Source organism: Meriones unguiculatus, chromosome 15 (assembly GCF_030254825.1).
Source record: "Meriones unguiculatus strain TT.TT164.6M chromosome 15, Bangor_MerUng_6.1, whole genome shotgun sequence".
NCBI lineage: Eukaryota > Metazoa > Chordata > Mammalia > Rodentia > Muridae > Meriones > Meriones unguiculatus.
The window spans coordinates 56,645,874-56,669,158 of NC_083362.1; the positions used below are offsets into that span (position 1 = coordinate 56,645,874).

Here is a 23,285-nt window from a genome sequence, read left to right on the forward strand (position 1 = left end):
GTAACTTCTCAAACTTCGGGTCAGGTAGTCATCTCCTCATTTAATCTAAACTTGACAAGAGTCCTGTCCTGAGAGTAGTAATAACAGCACTCAGCAGAGGCTCAACAGCTAGCTGTCACAACTCAGGTGACTACTGCCTTCCCTATAGGACTTCAACCCTCAGTCCTGGTAATAATTAGGAAGTATCAACATAAATTTAGGAATAAAGAATGAGAAGTCAACAATAGCAGAGTATCTGATAATACTGACACTGAACCTGGTCAGCGAGAGGAATGAAATAGGCAGAAACAACAGATAAATCTTCAAAGCTCATGAATGAAATCTCCAAATAGAGACAAACACCTGCTCTCTTAGCCATCAATAATAAAACTTTTGGTAAAAATCCCCAGTGTTATCTGAGAGAATACAAAGAATATTATCTTTCCAGATATTTTCTGAAAAATTACATTATTTTGTAAAAAGAAAGAAAGAAAGAAAGAAACATGCTAAATAGGAATCTTTTCTCCTGTTTCTCTTTCAATGAAACTGTTAAAAAATTATTTAAGCCTGCATTATTAGATTTGTTTATTGCCTTCAACTGGTAGTCACCAAAGTTATCAAAGATTAAAAAACAAATCCATGCAGGCAAGTAGTCAGTAAAACTGGTAAGATCAAATGGATCACACTATCAAACCATGAGGAAAACACTCTTACTTTTCATCTGCCTGTCTGTAAGCACAGATGAAATAAATGGTAAACTGACTTATAAACATATGGTAAAAATAGCTCATCCTAAAGCTCAGAGTTTAGAGAGAAACCAAAATTAAACACTTCCTTATAGTTGAAAGGAATCTTTTCTGTATTTGTTCCGTAATAGGGATAATTTGCACAGTTTTCATAACTTGTACTCTGAATTGACACGTTCATGTATCATTATATTTATATCAATAGTGAAGTAAAGCTCAGAATATATTTGGCCCATTATATAATGCAAGCCCAGCGTTTCTCTATTCAAGAAAGCTAGGAAGCAAAAACAGATAAGGTTTGGTCACTCTCTGGCCACTGCATATTCCGTCTTACACTTTTGTTACAAAACCAAAAGAATTTAAAACCAGGTAAGATCAAGCACATACTGGGTCTACAGCATGTATTCCTTTTGAAAGTTAATGATGTGCATACCAACAGGCTGGGGTATCACGGGCTTTTTACTCCTTAAAAAGATGTGGAGCTGTCAGAGCTAAGTTATAAAAGGTCCGAAAAAGATAACATGCTTAAATTTTCATCGTATTAAAGTTAGCTTAGACTCAATTTTATTCAATTAGTTGGATTTGTTGAAGTCTAAAACACCTCAGAAGCCCTATGATTTAGTTTAGAAATTTAATTCCTGTTGGGAGTGGTAGTACATGCCTTTAATCCCAGCATGTGGGAGGCAGAGACAAGATCTCCAAGCATTCAAGGACAGTCAGGTCTATATAGTGAGACCCTGTCTCAAAAATCGAATTTTGATCAAATATTCTGCCTTGTTGAGACAGGGCTTCCAGTGTAGACCAAGGTGGCCTTCAACTCAAGGTCACCCTATCTAAAGTGTCCATGCACTTGCTTATGGGTGTCTGCTGCTATGCTTGGCCCTTAAATCTGTGCTTTCAAGATTTTTTTTCATTTTATACACATATACAATTAGCTTTGACTCTGAATTTTTTTTCTCCAAGGAAATAACAGAGTGCAACTTTAAAAATCATAATTATCTACTCTCCGCCCTGACATGGAATTTTAATAAAAGGAAGAACAGGGTACTTCAGCAAAGTAGCTTTGTGAAAAAAGGAAACAACAAATATAAAATATGCTTTTGACTTTAACTGTTCAGTTTTACTCCTGGACTCTTAAGCTTTTCCTGGGAAACTGACAAATTGGTACACAGTAACTGTGAAAAGAAATTAAATTAGTAGGTCTGTTGAAAAAAAAATGCATTCATGTTTGCTTTTGCAGCAAGCTGATTTGCAGTATTTATACCATTTATAACCTTTATAGTTTTACTCCCTACATTAAAGTCATTAATTCATTATTTAAAATAATGCTAGTCTGAAGAGGAAATAACACAGCATCCTCTTCAAAAAGATTTTTTTTTAAAACAAAATTTAGGCTAATCTAATCAAGTTTTATGAGTCTAACAATGGGGTAACTTTGTGTTAGTATTTACAAAATCCTTCAGAGGGTGTGACAATGAAAGAAACTCTAGGTACATCTGGGAATATGGCTCTGTTGCTGACTATATATTGAGGTCTCTGTATGTGTCCACAGGCTTGAGAGGTAAAGAACAAGGCAAGATGTGGTTTAAACCGTAGCTCCTTTCTGATAACAGAAAAGGTTCTAGCCACAAGGTATTCCAGTTTCAACCATATAAACCTTTGAGGTATAATGGCAGGAATTACTATTAAATCTCCATCAATGTTCTCCACTCTTTGGCTTTATCAGTTCCAGGCTTTATAATTTTACTAGGAAATCTGATTAACTACACTTAGTGCCTTGATTATAATGAACTAACTAGCACTCTGACAACATGGCTGTGTTATTGCACTCAACATTAAAGTTACAATTAGAGTTACATCCTCAATAATGCTACTATTGGAGAAGAGGAAAAACTATTAACTTTCTCTTCGTATACATAATAAAATTTTAGGAATACTCCAATACAGTGTGTGTGTGTGTGTGTGTGTGTGTGTGTGTATTCATAGCTACTGAACAAAGAATTAAAAGATAGATCAACTCAATTTTTAAAAATTCTGTAAAGTATTAGAAAGCCTGATATTCAATGTTGTGGGATATTTACCAGTTTAGATATTGTGGAAATACAGGTATAATTATCTTGAATTCAGGTTAAAAGAATTACCTACGTTTTCTCTATATAAATGCAAAACAATGGTATACTGTCATGAGAACTCTAAACAATGCATCTGAATTATTTTAATTTGTTCTTTAAACCAAATGGAGAACCAGGTGGCTCTTTTTGAGTCAGCTAATAGTTATATAAAGAATTATGTTCTTCATATACAAATGGAAACAAAAGTTTTAAAATTCCCACAGATTCCTTGCTTATATTACTAATATCTTACAGCAATCCAACTCAAAAACAAAGCACGAAATTGTGTTTTTGACGGCTGACCTTCCCAGTGGTAGGTACAGAAGACTGGACTAACAAGAGAATGAACTGAAATGTGGTCATGGTATTCCTCATGTCCATTCTAAAGCTGATTGTGGCCTTTGTTTATGTTTCATGGCTTTTGGATGCAAGGTCTTCTGAAGCTCAGGCTGGCCTTGAACTTGTTCTAGAACAGATACCGGCTTCAAACTCCTGGTCTTTCCTGATTCTGCTTCCAAGGATTACAGATGTACACCCTCATTCTAAGCTGTATTCTCTAAATGCCAGTCTACCAATTTACTGGTCACTTGTTTTCATTGTGGAGAAATGGAATTTCAAAAAATTATATAATTTAATAAACACATTTAAAATGTGTCTGAGTATTCAAATGAAATGCAAATCAGCAGAGACTAGTTTGCTTTTGTGAGTCAAAGACAAGACCTGTGTTCCTGTGTTGGGTTGGAAAACCAACAACAAACATTAGAGAGCCTTGGGGCAAAGAATGGCTGAAAAATGCTGTAGTTTACAAAACAGGATGCTGAGTGCTTAATCACAATGACAAGAAATCGACATCCCAAAGAGGAGCAAACTTAAGGACTGTCTATACTTATAATTTTTCTATACATTCATGTTCACATGTGAATTGAGTTACTACCTTTATTTTATTTTTTCCCTGTACCCTATATTCCTAGTGAAGAGTGCCAGAAGTATCTGATGAAAATATTACCTGATTACTTACTAAAGTAGCAATGGCAAAGAGGTAATGGCAAGCCATTAAGAGACACTGGAATTGGCATTTTAGTAGAGTACAAAAGAGAGAGAAGAAAGGTGCATTAGACTTGAGAGCCCATGTAACTGGAATAAACTGGGTGCTTTCTTATTTTCTTATTCATAGCCAATTGTATGTTAGATAATTTATGAGCTAGAAACACTCAAAACGTCCTTCCCAAGGGCCTCACAAATGATTTAAGAATGTGGCTTTTGTTTCACTACATATAATATATATATATATATATATATATTTAGAGTAGGAAACTCTAAAATGAAGGCAGTAGTTCCTACTATAGAGAAAACAGTTGGTTAAAGACTAGGTTGTGATGATACCTTCTGTGGTGGTTTTGAATAGGCATGGCCCTCATAGACTCATGTGTGTGAATGCTTGGCCCATAGGAGTGGCACTATTAATAGGTATAGCCTTGTTGGAGGAAGTGTGTCACTTGGGGGGGGGAAGCTTTTCAGTCTCAAGTTAGGCCTAGTATGGCAGTCTCCTTCTGCTGTCTGCGTACCAAGACTGAGAACTCTCTGCCCCTTCTCCAGCACTTCGCCTGCCTGCATGCCTCCATGCTTCTTGTTGTAAGCTATATCCAATTAAATGTTTTCCTTTGTAAGAGTTGCCACGGTCATTGGATCTCTTTGCAGCAATAACACCCCAAGACACCTTTCTACATGTAGTTTAAAGAAACACAAATAAGCCTGTTATCAAACAGTATTACAGTGAAATTGAGAATATGACAATCTACTGGGATCAACTAAGTCGTCGGAAATGTATAGTTTAGGCCTATTTTAAGAGGCCACACGTAACAGAATGTCATAGAATAGCCTAGGCTTCTCTATGAAGATCCATCGAAATAAAAAAGTCTCCCAGCTCTGAGGAAGGAATTCTAGTTTTCAAAGTAATGCAGTAAGGCAAAGGAGTTTATGCTGAATGAACTTGCAATAGTTGCTTAGGTTTCTCTCCTTGCCCTTACTAGTGAGTCTCATATTCTGAGACCTGCAAGAATCTGTGTAACTATTTATAAACAAGCCTTATATCAATTACATCATTTCCAGAGTTTAAATAATTCCATTCCACTTTTGTAGCAAGTATGAAGTGGAAAGAGGACTAGGCGTTGGATTATCTTATTAAAAAATTTTATTAAAAAAATCAGTAAATTTCACAACAGATACAGTAAAGTACAAATTAAACGTCTTCAAGAAAGGGTTTTCATGTTTTTTGAATTTTCTTAACTAAGAGCTTTTATTAAAAATCTTCCCAAACTAGTATTCAGTATAAACTTGACTCTTAAAATTATCAGTAAATAAAATTCAACTTCAAAGTAACTGAACTATTTAATATTTCAAAATCAAATTACTAATTTGAATAGGTGTTTTATGAGCTTCAGGACACACATTCCAACATAATGAATGCAGTTCTGAAAACTCCTATTCCAGGCCAGTATTGTTTCATGGGCATGGAATGAAAAGTAGATTAACTAGTCTTCTTGTTTTTTTGTTTTTTGGTTTTTTTTTTACTGAATAGATATCAAAGCTTGATACCTTAACTTCCCCAAGACAAAAAAAGTTTCATTAGTGATATATAAACACTTTTAAATGTGACAGTGTTTAAAAAGAATATTCATAACAAAAAATACTAATTGTTATGGTTTAAAAATGCATACACTGGAAAATGGATGATGATTACATTAATCTAAATGTAAAAATTCTACTGTAAAGATATTAGCCTTAGTTTACAGTCATACTTTATACTAATAAGTTGTATAATAAGAGCCCAGCCACGTGTGTTCAAACTATACTAGTCTAGGAATCTGAGCACCATGGTTCCAGCCTCACTGGGGATTTTTTTCCTAGGTAAGGGATATATGGCAGATACTTGAATTTCTTCATGTGTGTCATGAGAAGTCTTAACTAAAAATGATTTCATGTATAATTTACAGCACATGTTTTACGATAAAAGTTTTAAGTTGATTATGTAGAAGGCAACTTTAAAATACATCTCTTTCACGTGATTTCTCATTCTTTCAAAAGAATATCACATATTTAAAACAGAGAATATTGATTTTTAACATTTTTTTGCTAGAGAATAATACCACCATGTTTTAGTAAAAGATATATTCCTTTAACTGTTTCTTTCTTTTTTAGAAAGGGTCTCACTATGTAGCCAGGGTTAGCCTGGAACTCACTTTATAGACCTTAAATACACAGAGATCCTCCTGCCTCTGCCTCCCAAGTAGTGGTCTAAGCATATGTACCACCACACCTGGCGGGAAAAATCTTTGTTGTTGTTTTGTCTGGGGACAGTCTAACGAAGCACAGGCTGGGCTCAAACTTTAGATAAGTTAGGGTAATGCTGACCCACTTGCCTCCACTTGCCAAACACTGGGGTTACAGGTGTGTGCCCCATAATCTGCTGAACTTGAAATTTTGTAAAAATGCACACACACAATTTCATTGTGCTGCTTTTACCCACTCTTTCCTTCCCCGCCTCCATCCTTCTTTTATTCCTCCTTCCTTCTTTCAAAAACTTTGAGTAGATTTATATAACACTCGTTCCTTCTCATTTGGCCTGTTTTGTTTTTTTGTTTTTTTGGTTTTTTTTTATGAAGTACTTGTATCTTTCCATGCCTAAAGCAAATATTAAATTATCCATAGGCTTTTTCCTCACCTAATTCCACATCTCTGTCTACACCCCTGGTTCCCTTTAACATGTTAAACCATATCCGTTTTTTTTTTTTTTTACCCCTAGAATTAAAAGTTACAAGATAATGTTAGCACCCTTGAACTAGTGATATTACCTGCCCGCTACAGAGACTTTTGGTAGGCAAAGACTGACCAGAAATAATATTTCAAGGAGTTAACTAAAGTGAAAATGTGTGAGTGCTATTCCATAGTATATGGTCCTAGGAAGCAAACTATGTTACCTGCCCATGGGTATGGTAAAATATGTTCACAGATACAAAAAGATTAAATTACTCAATGAAATTCTCCTATACCTTTTGAACCCTTATCATATTATTGCTATATTAAGAACTGTGGAAACTGAATCCCAAACTTCTTTTCTGACATGCTATTCAGATTTGAAGGCTGGAAGTCAAGACCCAGGCTACTTTCTGCTTCCCAGCAATCCAATACTAGCAGAATTCTGAAAAGGTAACTTCACATTGCCACCCCTGAATAAAAAGGAAAGAGAATAGATGTCAGGTAATATCAACATCAGATCCACAGGCAGTCATCAGGTTATGCGTTCAGCTGCTTACCAGTGTGACTCCTTTTATGTACCATAAGCACATTGGGCCCAATGCAAACCATGCCACAGACGTCACATTTCAGTTTACCATTCGGAAGCCGGATTCCTCCCTCGCCTTGAAGATCCTGGACTTTCCTGTTGTCAGCCACCTCGCTGCTCTCAATTAGGGGTTCTTCTAGGCTGCTCCCCTCATCATGGCCCCTGATCTCGTCTTCACGGCTCAGGGGTTTTCTGTCACACTCTTCATCACTCTGCATTTCTAGTTTTACGGAATTTGCTGTAATTTAAAAGGAATTTAAAAACTTTGGTTATGTGCTACAACCTCCATTTCTCTCCTGCCCACTGTCACTCTGTGGAGTGGATGGAAATGATGTACTAAGTCAATCCATACTGTGTTCATGCTCTTCTAATGAGTAAGCCTTTGGAGAGAGGGAAGACAGCTCAGGAGCACTCTGGGTGAACAAAAGACCCTTCATGTCTGCACACAATCATTTATTTCACTAAGCTTTGTTGCTTTTATGCAAGTCATTAACCAATTCTTGCATTCTTTTTTAAAGTTTGTCGCTAAAGTTCCTAAGAATGAGAAGCATGTGTGGAAGACACAAGGTTAAGTATTGCTTAACCCACTAAGCCATGCCTCATCTTAATTTAACAGTCACATTTATTTCGCATTCTCTGCTTCACATCAGAGTACCTGTGTCAACCTGCTTCTGCACCGAGCAAGTGAAACAACTCAAGATCTTAATCCCACAAATGTCTGTCACATATGAAGGCACACTGTCGAGGCAAATGTCCCCAAGTCAGACTAAACACAAACATTTAACGTGAAGTAAAGTGCCTAGACCTTGCCATCTTAAATTACCCTGCTTTTGTTTCCCGATGCGCAACAAAAATAGTCCTCTATGGAACATGTGGGGTTGTAAACCAAAATGTTCTAACACTGATCTCTATAAACTGAAAAGCAGCTAATGACAGGAATGGCATAGCATGCATGCACACACTTGCGGCTGTTAAGAAATATAATGCCCTCTGTTTGCTGTTTTTGGATCATCCCATAGAAAAGTTGGGATTCTGTTAGCACAGCCTTCAGTCCAAATTGACGAGTCTTTTCGCAAAGCAGACGCAGGTTTTAATTTATATCAGGCTTTGGTAGTGTGATCCTGAAACTTTCTTAAGGGTCCACACCGAAGCTATTAAACACAACAAATTAGTTGGTTACTACCTGGATAGAGGAAATGAGTTCATAAAACAAAGTATGCTCCTTTTTTTTTTTAAATTCCACAGCTGTTTTCCTAAAGAAGTTATATAGTTGTGACTCGTCAGCAGTGCTTATCAGGACAGGGAGCCATCAGAGAGGCTTTCTGTGTCCCTGTCTGCAGAGCTCTCTGATGACAGACAGTATGCTACAGAGTGCCAATAGTATAATCGTAAACTAATTATGTAACCTATGAATCTTACATCGTGCATTTGAAAAGTGGCAGTGGATTCGGGTTGCTGAATAAGGTTTGGGCAGAACAGGTTAGTAAGAGTGAAGATGCATTCTTAAATTGCCAAGCATCTTACAGAACTTAACATTTCTCCCTGCCCTCCCTAAAATGGAGATGATAATGTCCCCATTTCTCAGGGTTGGTCTGAGTTTAACTGAGTAAACTCAATAAACACACATCCCTTTTTTCTTCTTTGGGCAAGAGAGTGCTACAATTACTTTGCAAGATTTTCCTGGAGACGGATTAACTTACATAATATAAACTGCTCTATAATCCACAAAAGGACAGTCGTCCTCATGGAACCTAGCAATTTAGAGACTGAGATGATCCCACTGAGAAGAGACAATATGACACTCAATGCTGTACTCCCAGCATGCCTGCAGAGCTCATGATGTGCAGAAGATAGCCAAGCGATATTTACTCACTGGGTGTATGTATCTTACTCCTCCAATCCTGTTTTATGTTATAGATCCCATGCCAGTGTAAAGAAAGATGAAACAATACAAAGGATTGAATGTTAAAATTAAATCATTTTTAGCCAAGGCTCAAAATCCTTCAGTCTCTGTCTCAAAGAAATTACAACCACAATGTTCACGTTTAGGAATCCACGTTTATGTGAATCCATTTAAAACGTAAAATAAATGATACATTCAGATTGCCATCAGCAGAGATTGATTATCACTCTTTCTTTGTTGCTATTACAAATATAGATATTCACACGGAATGAATGATCAGTGTGAAAACTCTTGTATTTTTACATGTAATTAAATTATGTATTCAAAATTAAGCTCAGTTATAAATGTAAATGCTCTTTCCTTTTCTGAAAATAGTTCATCAACACTATTTGCCCATTTTTTTCTCTACCAAACTTTCCTCATTGAGTTTTAATGTTTTTTTTTTTAGTCTGAAAAATCAAAAAATAAAAATTTCCAATATCTAGAATGGTTTTAGGGCTAGTGTGGCAACACAGGAAGAATACGCCACAACCAACAACATAAGACAGGTAGTAGCCAACAGGGGAGCATGTCGGAAATGCTACACAGAACTACTTCTGTTTGGACTTCAGGTCTCTTCCCAAGATACCTCATTATGCATACACAACTATTCCAAACCTCAACAAAAAATGCTCTGCTAGGAACGCTTATCCCCAGCACCTCCTCAAGGCCTATTCCCCCTGTTCCCCAGGAACTTAGCTCTGTGCTGCTGATGCATTTTGCAAATATTTCGGCTTACCGCTTTACTCATGAATTAGCTAGTGTTTGACAAGCAGTGTTTAACCAGCATGAAGCTTGCCAGAGTTTCCTCTTCAGAACTCAAAAAATTAATACCCGCATGTGCAGATTCTTATCATAGGAGCATCAGTTCAAACTTCCACTTTAATTAAAGAGTTGACTGTCACTGTTTGAACCAAAATATGAGCCTAACACAACTCCCAGTCACTAAGTAGAATGTTAATAGCATTCTAGTTTTGAAGTTTTTGAAGCTGGAGTTTTGATCTTTACTACACGGACTTATTTGTACAATATAGTCTAGAAAGATGTTCTCATAAACAGGCTAATTTCATTCTATACAAGTCTGCGGCTAATTTTATCTTATGTATGCCCAATGTCTTCTTCCAAACTGTGTAAATCAAACTATGAGAGAGCTTTCTTGGGGGGGAAATGACTTCTTGGACAAACAAGACGTTAGCTTCTTCAGTGAGTATAATGGACTCTCTACAGTAGAAAGCTTCAACATTATCACTGTGTCCAGGTATGTAACAGGGAGTGGAGAACTACGCTGCCTTCAACCATTAGCGAGGCATTAAGGAGGGCAATGATTGAAAACTTATATACAGGTAAACAAATACAGACTGTTGTAAAGCACACACATGGTAGCATCTAAAAACAAATGGCAAAATGACGTTAGTAACAGCTTCATAGTTGTTGAGAAACTAATTCAGTGAGATGTATGGAGCTCTGCCGTAATCATGCTAAATGAAAACTAGAGTAATTGGCGAGAATGAAGTATAAAGTAAAACGTGAGGTGGTGGTGTCTCCACGCATGAAGGTTACACTCACGTAACTCATCTTCCTCACATAGCAAGAAACAAACATACACTGTTTCCTAGAAGTTGGGTTTTTGTCCGTTTTTGAGAAAGAACTTAAATTTGGGTTGGGTAAGGTTAGGGAGGGGATCTGGAGGGACTTGAGAGAGATGAAGAATATGATCAAAATATATTTAAATATTTTAAAATATAAAAATGGTTTTAAATTAATAATAATAATAATGAAGCCATAGACCCACGGTCAGGAGTATAACTCATGCAAAGTGCTTGCTGAGCAAAGGCCTAGGTTAGGTCAGTAACATGACCTTCTTACCAAGAAACAGAAGAATACTAAAATACCTGCTGCTGCTTTGTTTAACATTTATTGGAGGTTGATGATTAAAAGTAAAACAAAACTCACTAACTTAATGAGAAACTCAGATTAACAAGGTAGTATGCACATAGAAAGAGGCCATGAAGGAATTCCTGCCTAAGTAGGGCAGCTATTCCACTAACTTAATTTACTTACACTTAATTTACTTACAAATTTACTGAATGAAATAGCGCAAAGATTGAGGAGGGTTTCCATCAGTCATTTTGGATAAATTGGCCACTTTACTATAGATCTATAACTCAAATTTCACTCACGTACCCATCCTTTCAACACACAAAACTGTGTGCACTCTGGTGAACGATTCCTTCAAGAAATGTGAAATAATTTATAAAATTTTACAAGTAAGGTTTCTATATGTATGGTGGACTATATGAAGCTAGTTCTAAACTGTCAGGCATTAAGAGGATCAATTTTACTTTTCCTAAGAGAATTCGGTTTTCAAAAATAATCTCATTAAATTTTAGTTGGAAAGTTTTGGAAATACCATAGCAAGCAGAACCACAAGTGTAATTATCAAAACGCTTAGATTATATAAGCATTCTACAACTTAAAACGTTATTACTACTACGATCTGACTCTACCAGCCCACACGAAGATTGATTGAACTTCATGGACAGGGAAATAATGTACAGGGTTTGTAACTTTTCTTCATATCCAAGGCTATGTGGATTAATCATTTAGAGTATAGGATAAGTTTTCTGGCTTACTTTCTTCCAAATTGGTGACTTCAGCTTTTCAAAAACGATTTTAAATGTTCAATTTTGGTGTGTGTGTGTGTGTGTGTGTGTGTGTGTGTCTGTCTGTCTGTCTGTGAAGAGCAAAGAAAACCTTTGAATGTAGTTTCTCAAGTACCGTACACTTTTTTAAAAAGGTTTTTTTGTTTGTTTGTTTGTTTGTTTTTGAGACAGGATCTCTGACTAGCCTAGAAACTCTTCAAGTACACAAGGCTAGCTGGCCAGCAAGTCTTGGGGGATACATGTATATCTGCCTTTTTATCCTTGGGATTACCTCAGGGAACCACATCTGTTTTTTGACATAATTTCTGTAGACTGAAGTCAGGTTCTCATGTTTGCATGGCAAGCACTTCTAACTGAGCAGTCTCCTCAGCACTAAACTCAAAATTAAATGTTTTAATGGAAACAAATACTAAGGGAGTTCAAGTAACATTAGTTTCATAAGGAAAAAGTAAGACTAAAATTTCATTTTTCCTGAATTAAAGCACTTATCATGTGTGGTTCTATTTTTATATACTTGGTTTGTGCTGTGTAAGAATTCAAATGGGCACTTAAAGGATTTGTTAAAACTCAGAAACAATTTTTCTCAGTCAATGCTCATTGCATGAAGTGGCTTCGAACACCATAATTGATTCAATACTTCTATGTAATTATCTGCTAAAGTTGAATCTGTACCAATATAACTTTCTTTTAAACATTAGGAAAAGACACAACAAACTAGTCCATCAACAGTTTAAATAATGCATTAGCGAAAGCAACATGTCTTCAAAACTGGTGTAAAGTGCAAGTATCTACTAAGAATCTACCAAGAGGACAAACAAAATAAAAAAAAAAAAAACAAAACATCATAACCAGAGTTATCTTAAAGTATATGCAATCATTTTGAACTCCTCAGTGAAATTTCAAAGGGCACAAATACTTCATTTCTGTTAACTGTGGGCACACAATGGGCAAGTCTTGCAAAAGAGCTCTCTCACAAGATCCTTAAAGTACTTGTTTCATGAAGGGTTGGACAAGCCCAGGCACTGGTGTCACCAAACTGCAGCTGAGCTGTTTGTGGGCAGCATTCTGAGGCTGCTCATCATAGCCTGAGTGTGTGTGTGTGAGAGAGAGAGAGACAGAGAGAGAGAGAGAGACAGAGACGGAGACAGAGACAGAGAGACACACAGAGAAAGAGAACAAGTGTATGTGTAAGAGGGGTGTGTGTATATGTGTGCATATTTGTGCTAATGTGTGCTTGTCTATGTATCTGTGTGGAGGGGTCCAGATCCATCTGCGGGTGTATCTTTCAACACTTTACACCTTATTTTCTGAGACAGGGTCTCTTCTGAACCTGGAGCCTACTCTGGCTCTGCTGGCTGGCTAAAGAACGCCATGGATTCTCTCGTTTCCACGCTCACCCTCACTGGCACTACAGTTACAGATAATGTGCCTCCAGGCCTGGCTTACATGGGCCCTAGAGCTCGACACTCAGGTCCTTATGACAACCCTTCAGGCCCTTACTAGGTAACACCATTTCCCCCTTCTTCCCCATCCAAATAAGTACACCACAGAGGCCAAATCTGCCATTACCAATTTCAGGAAAGCTCTCAGGCCACAAAGTTCTCTTTCTGTGAAACCCATGTTGGCCTAACACTGTGGCAATTTCATCTTTACAGAAGCTTTAATTTTATGGTGCCCAGCATTACAGTCATGAAAGGAAATACAGAGTGGATTCAGTGAGAAACAGTCTGCTCCCTCTGTGACCTCACACACACTCGCCACTTCCTATCTATTTACTGAAAAACTGCTACCAAACTTCTTCATTTTCCTTTACTTCTTAAGTTACTGAAAAGTTACAAAAATTATCCTGATAGAGAGGTTTTAAGCTCAAAACATCACCAATATAACATCACCATAGGACACGAAAAAGTCCACACACTACTGTGACATTTAATAGTAACAATCACTAAAGTGTATTTTCATCTTCACATTATTGATGAAAATACAGGTGAAATAAGACTTTTGATTTGCACAGCTATTCAGAATCAGCTTAAGCTGGGATCCAGGCCTCATTGAGGACCAAATTCTTGCTATAATCCTATTCATCACAAACAGGGTCAGTGACTAGTTATTAGTTAATACAAAAGGAATGCCAACATTAAGAAACGATAACTTAGCACAGCACATACGTATATAATTCAATGTCTAATATGGGTAATTAGTTTGTCAGTTTGAAGTAAAGAGAAAATTGTGTGAGAGTCTGTTTGGAAAGAAGACCAGCTCCTACTGCCAAATTTTTCGAGCATGGATTTCTTCTCATGTAAGAGCGATTGACTTTAAACTGGTGTTTGGCAATCATGTGTCTAACATAACTATGGGAGGCTTACAAAACAAATCACATTGAGAAATATTTTTAATAAGGGTAGAACAAGATTCTTAACCTAACTTCTGTAAGATGGAAAATTATTACTATACAATCCAGCCCATTGGGCATGCACGCAAAGGGAATCATGACACCGGTTCACTGGAGGCCACTAAGGACACTTAACCAGGTCAGGAGGCAGCGTTGTGCACTAAAGAGAAAGTGATAAGGAACAGAGCAGGGGTTTCTATTGTGGGGCAACTGCAAAAGAGGGAATACACAAAGCTCCGGCTTTTCAACAGCGCAGCGGAGTCACCAAAGCGACGGGAATCCACTGCTGTCCATACTCTATGCTCTACCATACGTGGGACATACACACTGAGATCAAGGCTAGAAGGTCCTTTCAAGGTGTCCCTGATAAGCACCCTCTGATTTATCTGCATCATATAAAGATTCCACATGGGGCCCACATGATACAGGTTGGTCAATGATAAATGTAGAGCCCATAAAATGTATCAAGTAGTGATCAAGAGAAATCCGATGGTTAGGTGACAGTAACCCGGACATCTGCCAAACAAAATCTCAATACTTGTAAGTCTGTTTCGGTTTTCCCACAAAACAGCAGCAGCAGTCCTCTTGTGCCTACCTTCCAGTCCTACTGAGTGAACATTTTGTGCAGGCATGCACAGCATCTATATTAAAAGGGGAAAATTACAAAGCAACATACGAAGTAGTGGAAACGGGAGATTAGAATGCTTATTTTTCAAGTACTAAGGTATGAATGTTAAGACACCTACCAAATCTCTCCATTTCCTATTGTATGTATAGACGAGTATAATATTTTCTAGATAAAAACCACAAGACTGTGAGCCACATAGTCAATTAGAGCAAGCAAAGATTAAGAGCATGAGCTGAATCTTGGAGCTTAAGACCAGGTTCATTCACTCATTAGCCACAGGATGTTAGTAAACCCAAGTCTCAATTTTCCTGTTTAATAAGTATCAAGATACTGCATTCTGGGTATTAAGTACAATAGTATATACAATACGCAATGCTATGTTGCTTAACAAGTCTGGGCAAAACCATACCGTAAATGTATAGCATAAAATAAGCTGAATACTTTGAGTACCATTACTGAAGTAAAGGTTAAAAGGTCCATGGTAAGATTTAAGAAAATACTTACAAGCTGGTATCCAATAACGGCCATAAATAATGAGCCAATGGTCTTTTATATAGAGAAAAACCATAAGGACTTGATTTAAAACACATATTACAAAGTAAGTCAGCTAAGATCCAATACATAATATCAGCACACAAAAACAAAAACAATAATAGTACTGGAACATAGCAGTAGCCAATAATGGGAAAGAGAAATCAAGACAGGAATCCCAGGCATAAGAAGTTTCCTGGGAGTAAACTTAACTAAAAGGGAAAGGATTTCTGTAGCGAGAATTTAAAAATATTGAACACACACACACAAATTGAAAAGAAATCATGTGTTCAGGAATGAGAAAACTGGACACTATTAAAAGGCCCACACTGGCCAAAGTTAACTATAAGTTCAACATAAATCCTATGAAAAGCCAATGACATCCATCAAAGACAAGTTTAGGCTCTTTGTTACATATAAAGGCAGCGGATTCTCTCTGTGGTATTCTACAGGCACTTCAGTCTTTGACTCAAATTAAAAGTCTACACGTGGTACCAAGATGCGAAGTTGGTCAGTTAGAAATATGTAGCCAATAAAGCACTTTGACTAGTCAGAAACAAGGAAAAAAATGGTGATTAAGGGCAATCACAAAGCAAATTTTTAACAGATCTGTGCCAAATACTAATTTTCTTCAAAGTAACAGCATCGTTGTTTACACATTATGAACGTACCTTATTTCCTAATCTTAACGAGTGAACAGTTTCTATAATATAGCATATATATTTATATATGTATATAGTCATATACTGATTTCTGTTTTATATATACATTATTTAGATATACTTACACACACATACACACAAACACATACCGGAGATCCGTATCGCTATATGCTGACTGTCTGGAACAGAAATCAAGAAGCTACACTATTGGCAAGAGTGACTAAATAAATAAATCAATGAAATTACTACAACTAAATTTGGCCAAAGAGGAAAAAGAGCTCTTCAAGGAAAATCATAAAACCCCGACGAAAGAAGTTAGAGCTGGTGAGATGGCTCAGGAGGTAAGGATGCTTGCTGCCAAGGCTGTGAATTCAAGTGTGATTCCCGAACCCCAGATTGGAAGAAGAAAGCTGAGTCCACTGAAAGTTATGCTCTGACGTCACTCATGCTAATAACACACACGTGTGTTCACACACTTGCTCACATTCACAGGTAATAAATAATTACTGCTTTAAAGGAAATCGAATAGGTCCTGAAACTGAGCCACAAAAGCCCCAAACTGCCAGAGCAAATGGGCTACAAGAAGCAAAGCAGGAGGCATTACATTATCACGCTTCAAGCTGGGCTACAAAATTTTGGTGCTTACATCAGCATGGTATAAACAACATTGAAAACTGACATGACACAACACAACAAAAAGGAGTTGAAAGCTGACCCACATTTCTATATTACCCGATTTTCAACAGGTACCAAGAGCAGGCTTGGAAAGAAGACAGTGTTTTCAACAAGCCTTGCGGGGCCAGCTGCACACTCACGTACAGAACAAGGAAACCACATCTTACCAGTTACAAAACCCAACCAAAATTAACCAAAAATATTAAAGTCTGAAATTCAAGACCTGACAAGAAGGAATGACTAAGAGAAAAACCTAAGGGAAATGTTGGAGGGCATTAGACACAGTATGGGGTTCTGGGGGAAAGATCTCAGTGTCGCAGGAAATAAAACCAAAATTAAGCAAGTGCGGTTTCACCGAACTGAGAAAGCTTCTGCACTGCAAAGCAAAAACATCGCTGAAGGAACAATTTGCAAGTGGAAGACAATATTGGCAAACTACATTTAACAAAGGTTGAGGGGGATAAGGAGACAGATCAGTTTTTAAGGTGTCTTCAGTGAGTTAGGATCCCCAGCACCATGGCAAAAGTTGAACGTGCTGACAAATATCTATAATCCCAATTTTGGTGCAGTCTAACAATGAGAGACCTTGTCTTAAAAAATAAGGTGGAAACCAGCTGAGGAAGATGCCCGATAGCAACCTCCATGCCTTCTGTTTATACCCACAAAATATAAATAAAGGAATTAAATAGACATTTAATATGTAGAAATGGTATAAATGTCCAACAAGTATATATGAAAAAATTGACATAATTAATGGTCAGGGAAATACAAATCAGAAACACAGTGAAATATCAGCTCATGTAGTAACAAATGCTTGTTATTAAAAAAAGACGAAAGATAACAAGTGGGAAGCAAGGGGATTAAAGACATGCCAGGTGCTGTCCGTGGAATTTGGATAGACTTTGTGGCAACGGGTATAGAAGTTTTTCATAATCTTAATAGTGTATTAGTATATGAATTGGCAATCTTAACACTTAGTATATAGTCTAAGGAAATGGATTACTCTGCTTAAGAAACTATGACTACACACCCGTGTTCGCGCAACATAGTAACAATAGCCAAGATACAGAATAAATCTGCATGTCAATCAACTGGTGAATACGTTAAGAAAATATGGTAGATTCACCATAGTCTATTATTCAGCTATGAAAGAATGAAATGAAATCCTGTCACTTATGTAATAGATGTAGCTAGGGATCATATATTAAGTGTAGAAAGCCAGGCACATATACTGCATGATATTAGTCACACATGGAATCTGAAGCAGCTGACCTCATAGACTGGTGCTTAGACTGAAGCAGGAGGAAGGGAAAGATCGGGGAGCTGTCTGTCAATGAGCACGATGTTATGGATCAATAGGAATAGACGGTTGTGGTGTACCAGTGTTCACAGGGAAATAATTATAGGTATGACAGGGAACTGCATACTTCAAAAAGGCCAAAGATAGTTTACATAATGAAGAAACTAGACATTAAAAGGAGATAGAACATTTTAGCCCAACTTAAAAACCATACCATGTGTGAGTACCTGAAACATTATATTATCCTACAAATACATACCAGTAACATTGTAGGTCGATGTCTGTTATATTCTCTGCTGAATTGTGTGTTTGTATATCTGTATATTAAGTTTGCATCCTATTATATATGTGACTGTGCATTATAAAACATACAGCACTCTTGATATTGAACAACTACAAAAGGCCAGTGCAAGATAGAAGACATAAACAATCAAGAAATACTTCCATCTACTCATCAGTGAAAAAAGAAAGTTCTGAACTGTAGCCACTTTAAACATGTTTTCTTTCTATTCGCCATTGGAAGTTCTGATTACTCACGAGTTGTTCGTCTCCATTTCCAAATCCCCCTTCAGCCTGCTTTCTGAGGCTGGTAGCTGTGGTATATGGAACGTTAACATAACGACATAGTTCTAAATGTTGAGGTAAAGCAGTCCTCGTCTAGTGGAAGCCAAAGTAAATGCTGTTCGGCTTGTAAAGGTAAGCTGGTGCGCTTATCAGACGTGAGAGAGTGCTATAGCCCACTAGCAAGACTTCATGCACAATGCTTGGTGCTCTCTGGCTAGATGACAGACAGTAAAATCTGTGCACAGTGCATCTCATTATGCCTTTTATTAGCTTGTGATTTAGCACTGATGGTCTCATTCTTGTTACCTATAATTGCACAGGCTACCTTCTAAGAGGCTGAACGTCCTTCCCTGAGGAATGGGTAAAATGCTACCTACTCATGCAATATGTCACCCCACCAAAGGCCAGGGTCCTTGTGGTCCCTCTACTCTGTAAACTTTGCATTTCCAGAACATATCAGACTACTTAAAATTTCATATAAATAACAAGCTATGAAATTAGTAGTCCTATTCACAAATACATGTTCTTAGGTTTAGATTTTGGATAAAGATACAGCTTTTAGGTGATGCATTTAAACTTCTAGCTTAAACACAACTTCTTAATCCTGTGTCTTACTGTATTTCTGAAGATCATGGCGAGAACAAATTAAAATAAGTGCGTGTAGGTATATGTACGGTCTCTACACTGGGAACCTGGCTGACATGGGTGTAGGGTGTTCTTTATTAAGCAATAAATGTGCTGTGCGATGCTGAGGCAGAGGAGACTGCGGTGTGATTAAAATGCCACCCTCACATGTTTCTTTCAGTTGAACATTGGATGGCATCCAGAAAGGGACAGGGGAGAAGCAAAACAAACAGAACAAACCCAACTTAACAAAAGAGAAAAGTGCCGCAGCCTTCGCTAAAAAGCATAAAAATCTTGACTCAATGGTTATGGACACTCTTGAATTTCTCCTTTCTTCTACTTCGCCTCAGTCAGGACGTGAGCCCTGCCATTATGTATGGCTCCAGGCTGTTTGTGAGCTTCCTCCCCATCTGGGACTGAGGCAAATTGCAGGTTTCCAGGGAGGGGAATGCTTTTACAGCAGGGATCACTGCTTTAGCACTTTGCATGAACTGTGCCAAGTCCAGTGACACTACCTGCCTGGCTCCCTGTGACAACCTGGCCACTAGGTTTAGTATTTTTAGTTCCTGAAAATATATAGGGGCATTTCAGACGCCTGGCATTGTTCTTCGCCTGAAGACCATAAACACATGCGCAGCCATTAAAAGCCATTTTGCTTCTTTTCCACCTACAAAATGAATGTAATTACTTTGGGGGCACAAAAATGCCTCAATCTACATTTTTGTCCCTCTCAGCTTACAAAGTCCAGCGTTCCCTTTCAGGTCCCTAGCAGGCTGCCTTTTCCAAAGGCTGCATATGCTTACTAAAAGCACCTCTCATTCCGAGGAAGCTGTCAGCAATTACTGCAGTGAACTTTAAATCCTTTCCTCTAACTACCGTGGTAGTCCAGAAATAATGACACAACTTCTCATTGCTTTAAAATGTCAAGCTGACCACTCAGAAATTTCAGCTGGGTTTCTCCAGGAAGGCCCAAAATGATAAGACATTTTATGAGCCTTCCATTTCACTCCCCCCCCCCCCCCCGTTTCATTGCTGCACAGCATAACACCTTCACAGTATATAGTAACACGTTCTGGGACACACTGAAACCTAAATAAACCCACAGCAACTGCCACCAGAACAAAGGGAACACCAAGTGCCTGGCACAAGCAAGCTATTTTCCACCTTCATCTGACAGTATGATTGGAATTATTTCAGTTTTTCTTCTATAGCATGGCCTTTCCAAACAGTTTAAACCTATTGCATGGCTTTATCCAATGACAAGGTAGCTTTCCTTTCACTGAACAATAAAAATTTAAAATACATACATGTATATCCACAAACACCCCCCCCCCCCCAAACACATACCCCAACAACTACTTTTCTTTATGTTGCCCTGAATGGCCTGAAACTTTCTATGCAGCTTTAAACTCACTGGGTGCTGGTCTTTAAAAGCAATAGTCTCCTATGCCCAGAAAAAAAAAAAAAAAGACTACTTATTTCAGGATTAGATGCATTATCAAGTGTTTGGTTCAACTTTTATAATCAGAGAAAATGGAAAAAATGTTGACTATCTCTCTCTCTCTCTCTCTCTCTTTTCAAGACAGAGTTTTCTCTGTGTAGCCTTGGCTGTCCTGGACTCATTTTGTAGGCCTTGAACTCATAGAGATCTGCCTGCCTGCCTCTGCCTCCCTGAGTGCTGGGATTTTGGGCATGAGCCACCACACCTGGCTGAATTAGCTTTTTTTTGAGAGATTTATTTATTTAAGTTGTTATGTGCATGAGTATTTGCCTTTGTTTATATATGTATCACATGCCAGCCTGGGGCCTATGAAGGCCAGAGTGTAGATCCTGGGAACTGAAACCAGGTCCCCTGTAAGAGCAACAACTGCTCTTAATTCCTAGGCCACTTTTCCACCGAGTAAATTAACTTTCATAACTTCATGAAGCTTTAAGGGTTCAGACCAGATGACATCAATATTACAAACTACAGAGAAAAATCTGATGGAGTTTTAAAAATAACATGGAAGCACCGGCCTTATGTTTGTGACTATTTTCAAAATAGTATGAGTGTGCAAGTAGGCTATTAAGACAAGGGTTAAATGGCATGACCTACACCAGAGACACAGGTCCTCAAGACAGGAAACTTAGCTCCTCTCATCCTGTATTGAAATTCTTACTATTATAAACTGGGTGTTATTGGTGTAAAGATACAGTTCCAGCAGTTGAGGGGTAGAGACAGGAGGATCAGAGTCCAAGGTTATCTTCAGCTACATACCAAATTTGAGGTCAGTCTGAGATATAGAAGATCATATCTCAAAAACAAACAAACAAACTAGTTTTATTATTGTTTATATCAAATGCATAGAGTTTGTGCATGGAGAGGCTGTATTCTAGGGCCATATTTGCAAAACATGATCCACATTCTAGCTCAGTGGTCCTCAACCTTCCTAATGCTGTGACCCTTTAATGCAGTTCCTCATGTTGTGGTGACCCGCAACCATAAAATTATTTTTGTTGCTACTTCATAACTGTAACTTTGCTACTGCTTTTAACTGTAATGTAAACCTCTGATATGCAGATGGTCTTAGGCGACCCCTGTGAAAGGTTCAGTCAATCTCCAAAGGGGTCACTACACACAGGTTGAGAATCACTGATTTAGACACTTGTTAGAGACACCTATCCTGTGAGCAAGACAGGCCCAGCTACAGTCTAGTTGGAAACAGAGAATCCATACAAGGAAACTAGTTCCCTGAGAAGGACAGCTAAGCCAGCATCAATGGAGCCATAGCGCTTCACTCTTTATGTGTCCCCTTAAGGAAAAAGCAGCTTTCAATGGAAGGGATGAATGAGCAGGATGGGAGAAACACTAAAATCCTACCAAGGCCTGTTCAGGTGAGTGGTCTGTCCCTACAGCTATCTTTAACTCCCATCTATGTCAGTCTTCCTGGTAGGTGCCACCTTCATTTGGTGGAAAACGAAAGACAGGACCAGTACAATTTCACAAAGCTCCATAGCAGTGTCTGCGAGTCAGACACCCCTATAATGCATTTCATTAATACAAATTCAGATGTGAAACATTAAAACATAGCTGCTAACTAAAATACAAATGTGTGGAACCTGACATCATCAAACAAGGGAAAAATCTGCAGAGAAAAGGAACTGAATGCATTGGGAAGCTTTAACACTGTACAGCTGACTTGTGGCTGGCAAATAGTAATATTAGTCCCATCCAGAGATGTTGATGGTACGCAGCTTTTGTTCCATATACTCTGCTACACATCAAATTACAGCAATTAAACATGTAGTCTTGCCTTCATAACTTGCCTATGTCAATTGGAGAAGAGGGAGACCATAGCTCTATAGGAGTCTGTCTATCTGAGCAGAACTAATCAGAATAAAGGCCCAGAATGGGGAAGAAGGGCTCAGAGGCACACACAAATTCCTGGAACTGGGGACTTTTAGTCCTACTACACATGAGAAAAACCTTCGCTCCATCAGTATTTCACCGATGAAGATTTTAGTTTTTACAAATAAATAAGCGAAACAGAGTGTGTCCTGTTAATAACATACATGTCAGCCCCAGCTTGCAGTTCTCACTAATAATTCCTAGACTGTCTCCGTCGCAACTATGCACACAATTATCTAACTTATTTTTCACCAGAAAGTAGCACTATAGTATAATCGAAACCTTTAAAATGTGCACACACACACACACACACACACACACACACACAGACACACAGACACAGACACACACACACACACACACACACACACACACACACAGACACGTTAAAATGAAAACCTAAAATGAAAGCTCTTTAACCCATTATACTCACCATCATTAAATACAAGATTGTCATGACAAGTAATAGAACATTGGTCAAAAAGTAATAGCTGAGTTAAAATTCCTTCTAGCTAACACTGGTTGCAAGCTTTTACAGTACTGCCTATTATCCATCTTAATGAAATTCGCCTGTCAGTTCCATTTTGAAATAGTGAATTCTTGTACCAAATGACAAGAGTAAAATTAAAATATCTTCTCTTTTCCCAATCAAATCATCTAATTAAGAAAAGTAAAGAATAAATAACTCAGAAATTCCTGTTGTTAATTGGTCAAGGAGAGATTCGTCTTCAGTTCTCT

General features: G+C 37.8%; 1 protein-coding gene across 8 annotated transcripts in view; it reads right to left on the reverse strand.

The window, feature by feature from the left end:
* Positions 1-23,285, reverse strand: part of Ikzf2 (IKAROS family zinc finger 2) — a 148,204-nt gene that overhangs the window by 42,082 nt on the left and 82,837 nt on the right. For 6 of the 8 annotated variants that reach the window (XM_060368573.1, XM_060368571.1, XM_060368570.1 and 3 more), the window contains one exon: positions 7,150-7,416. In XM_060368573.1, coding sequence (XP_060224556.1) covers positions 7,150-7,416 — 267 coding nt within the window. The remainder of the gene's footprint in view (positions 1-7,149; positions 7,417-23,285) is intronic. The other 2 variants (XM_060368575.1, XM_021644334.2) reach the window with 1 other exon arrangement.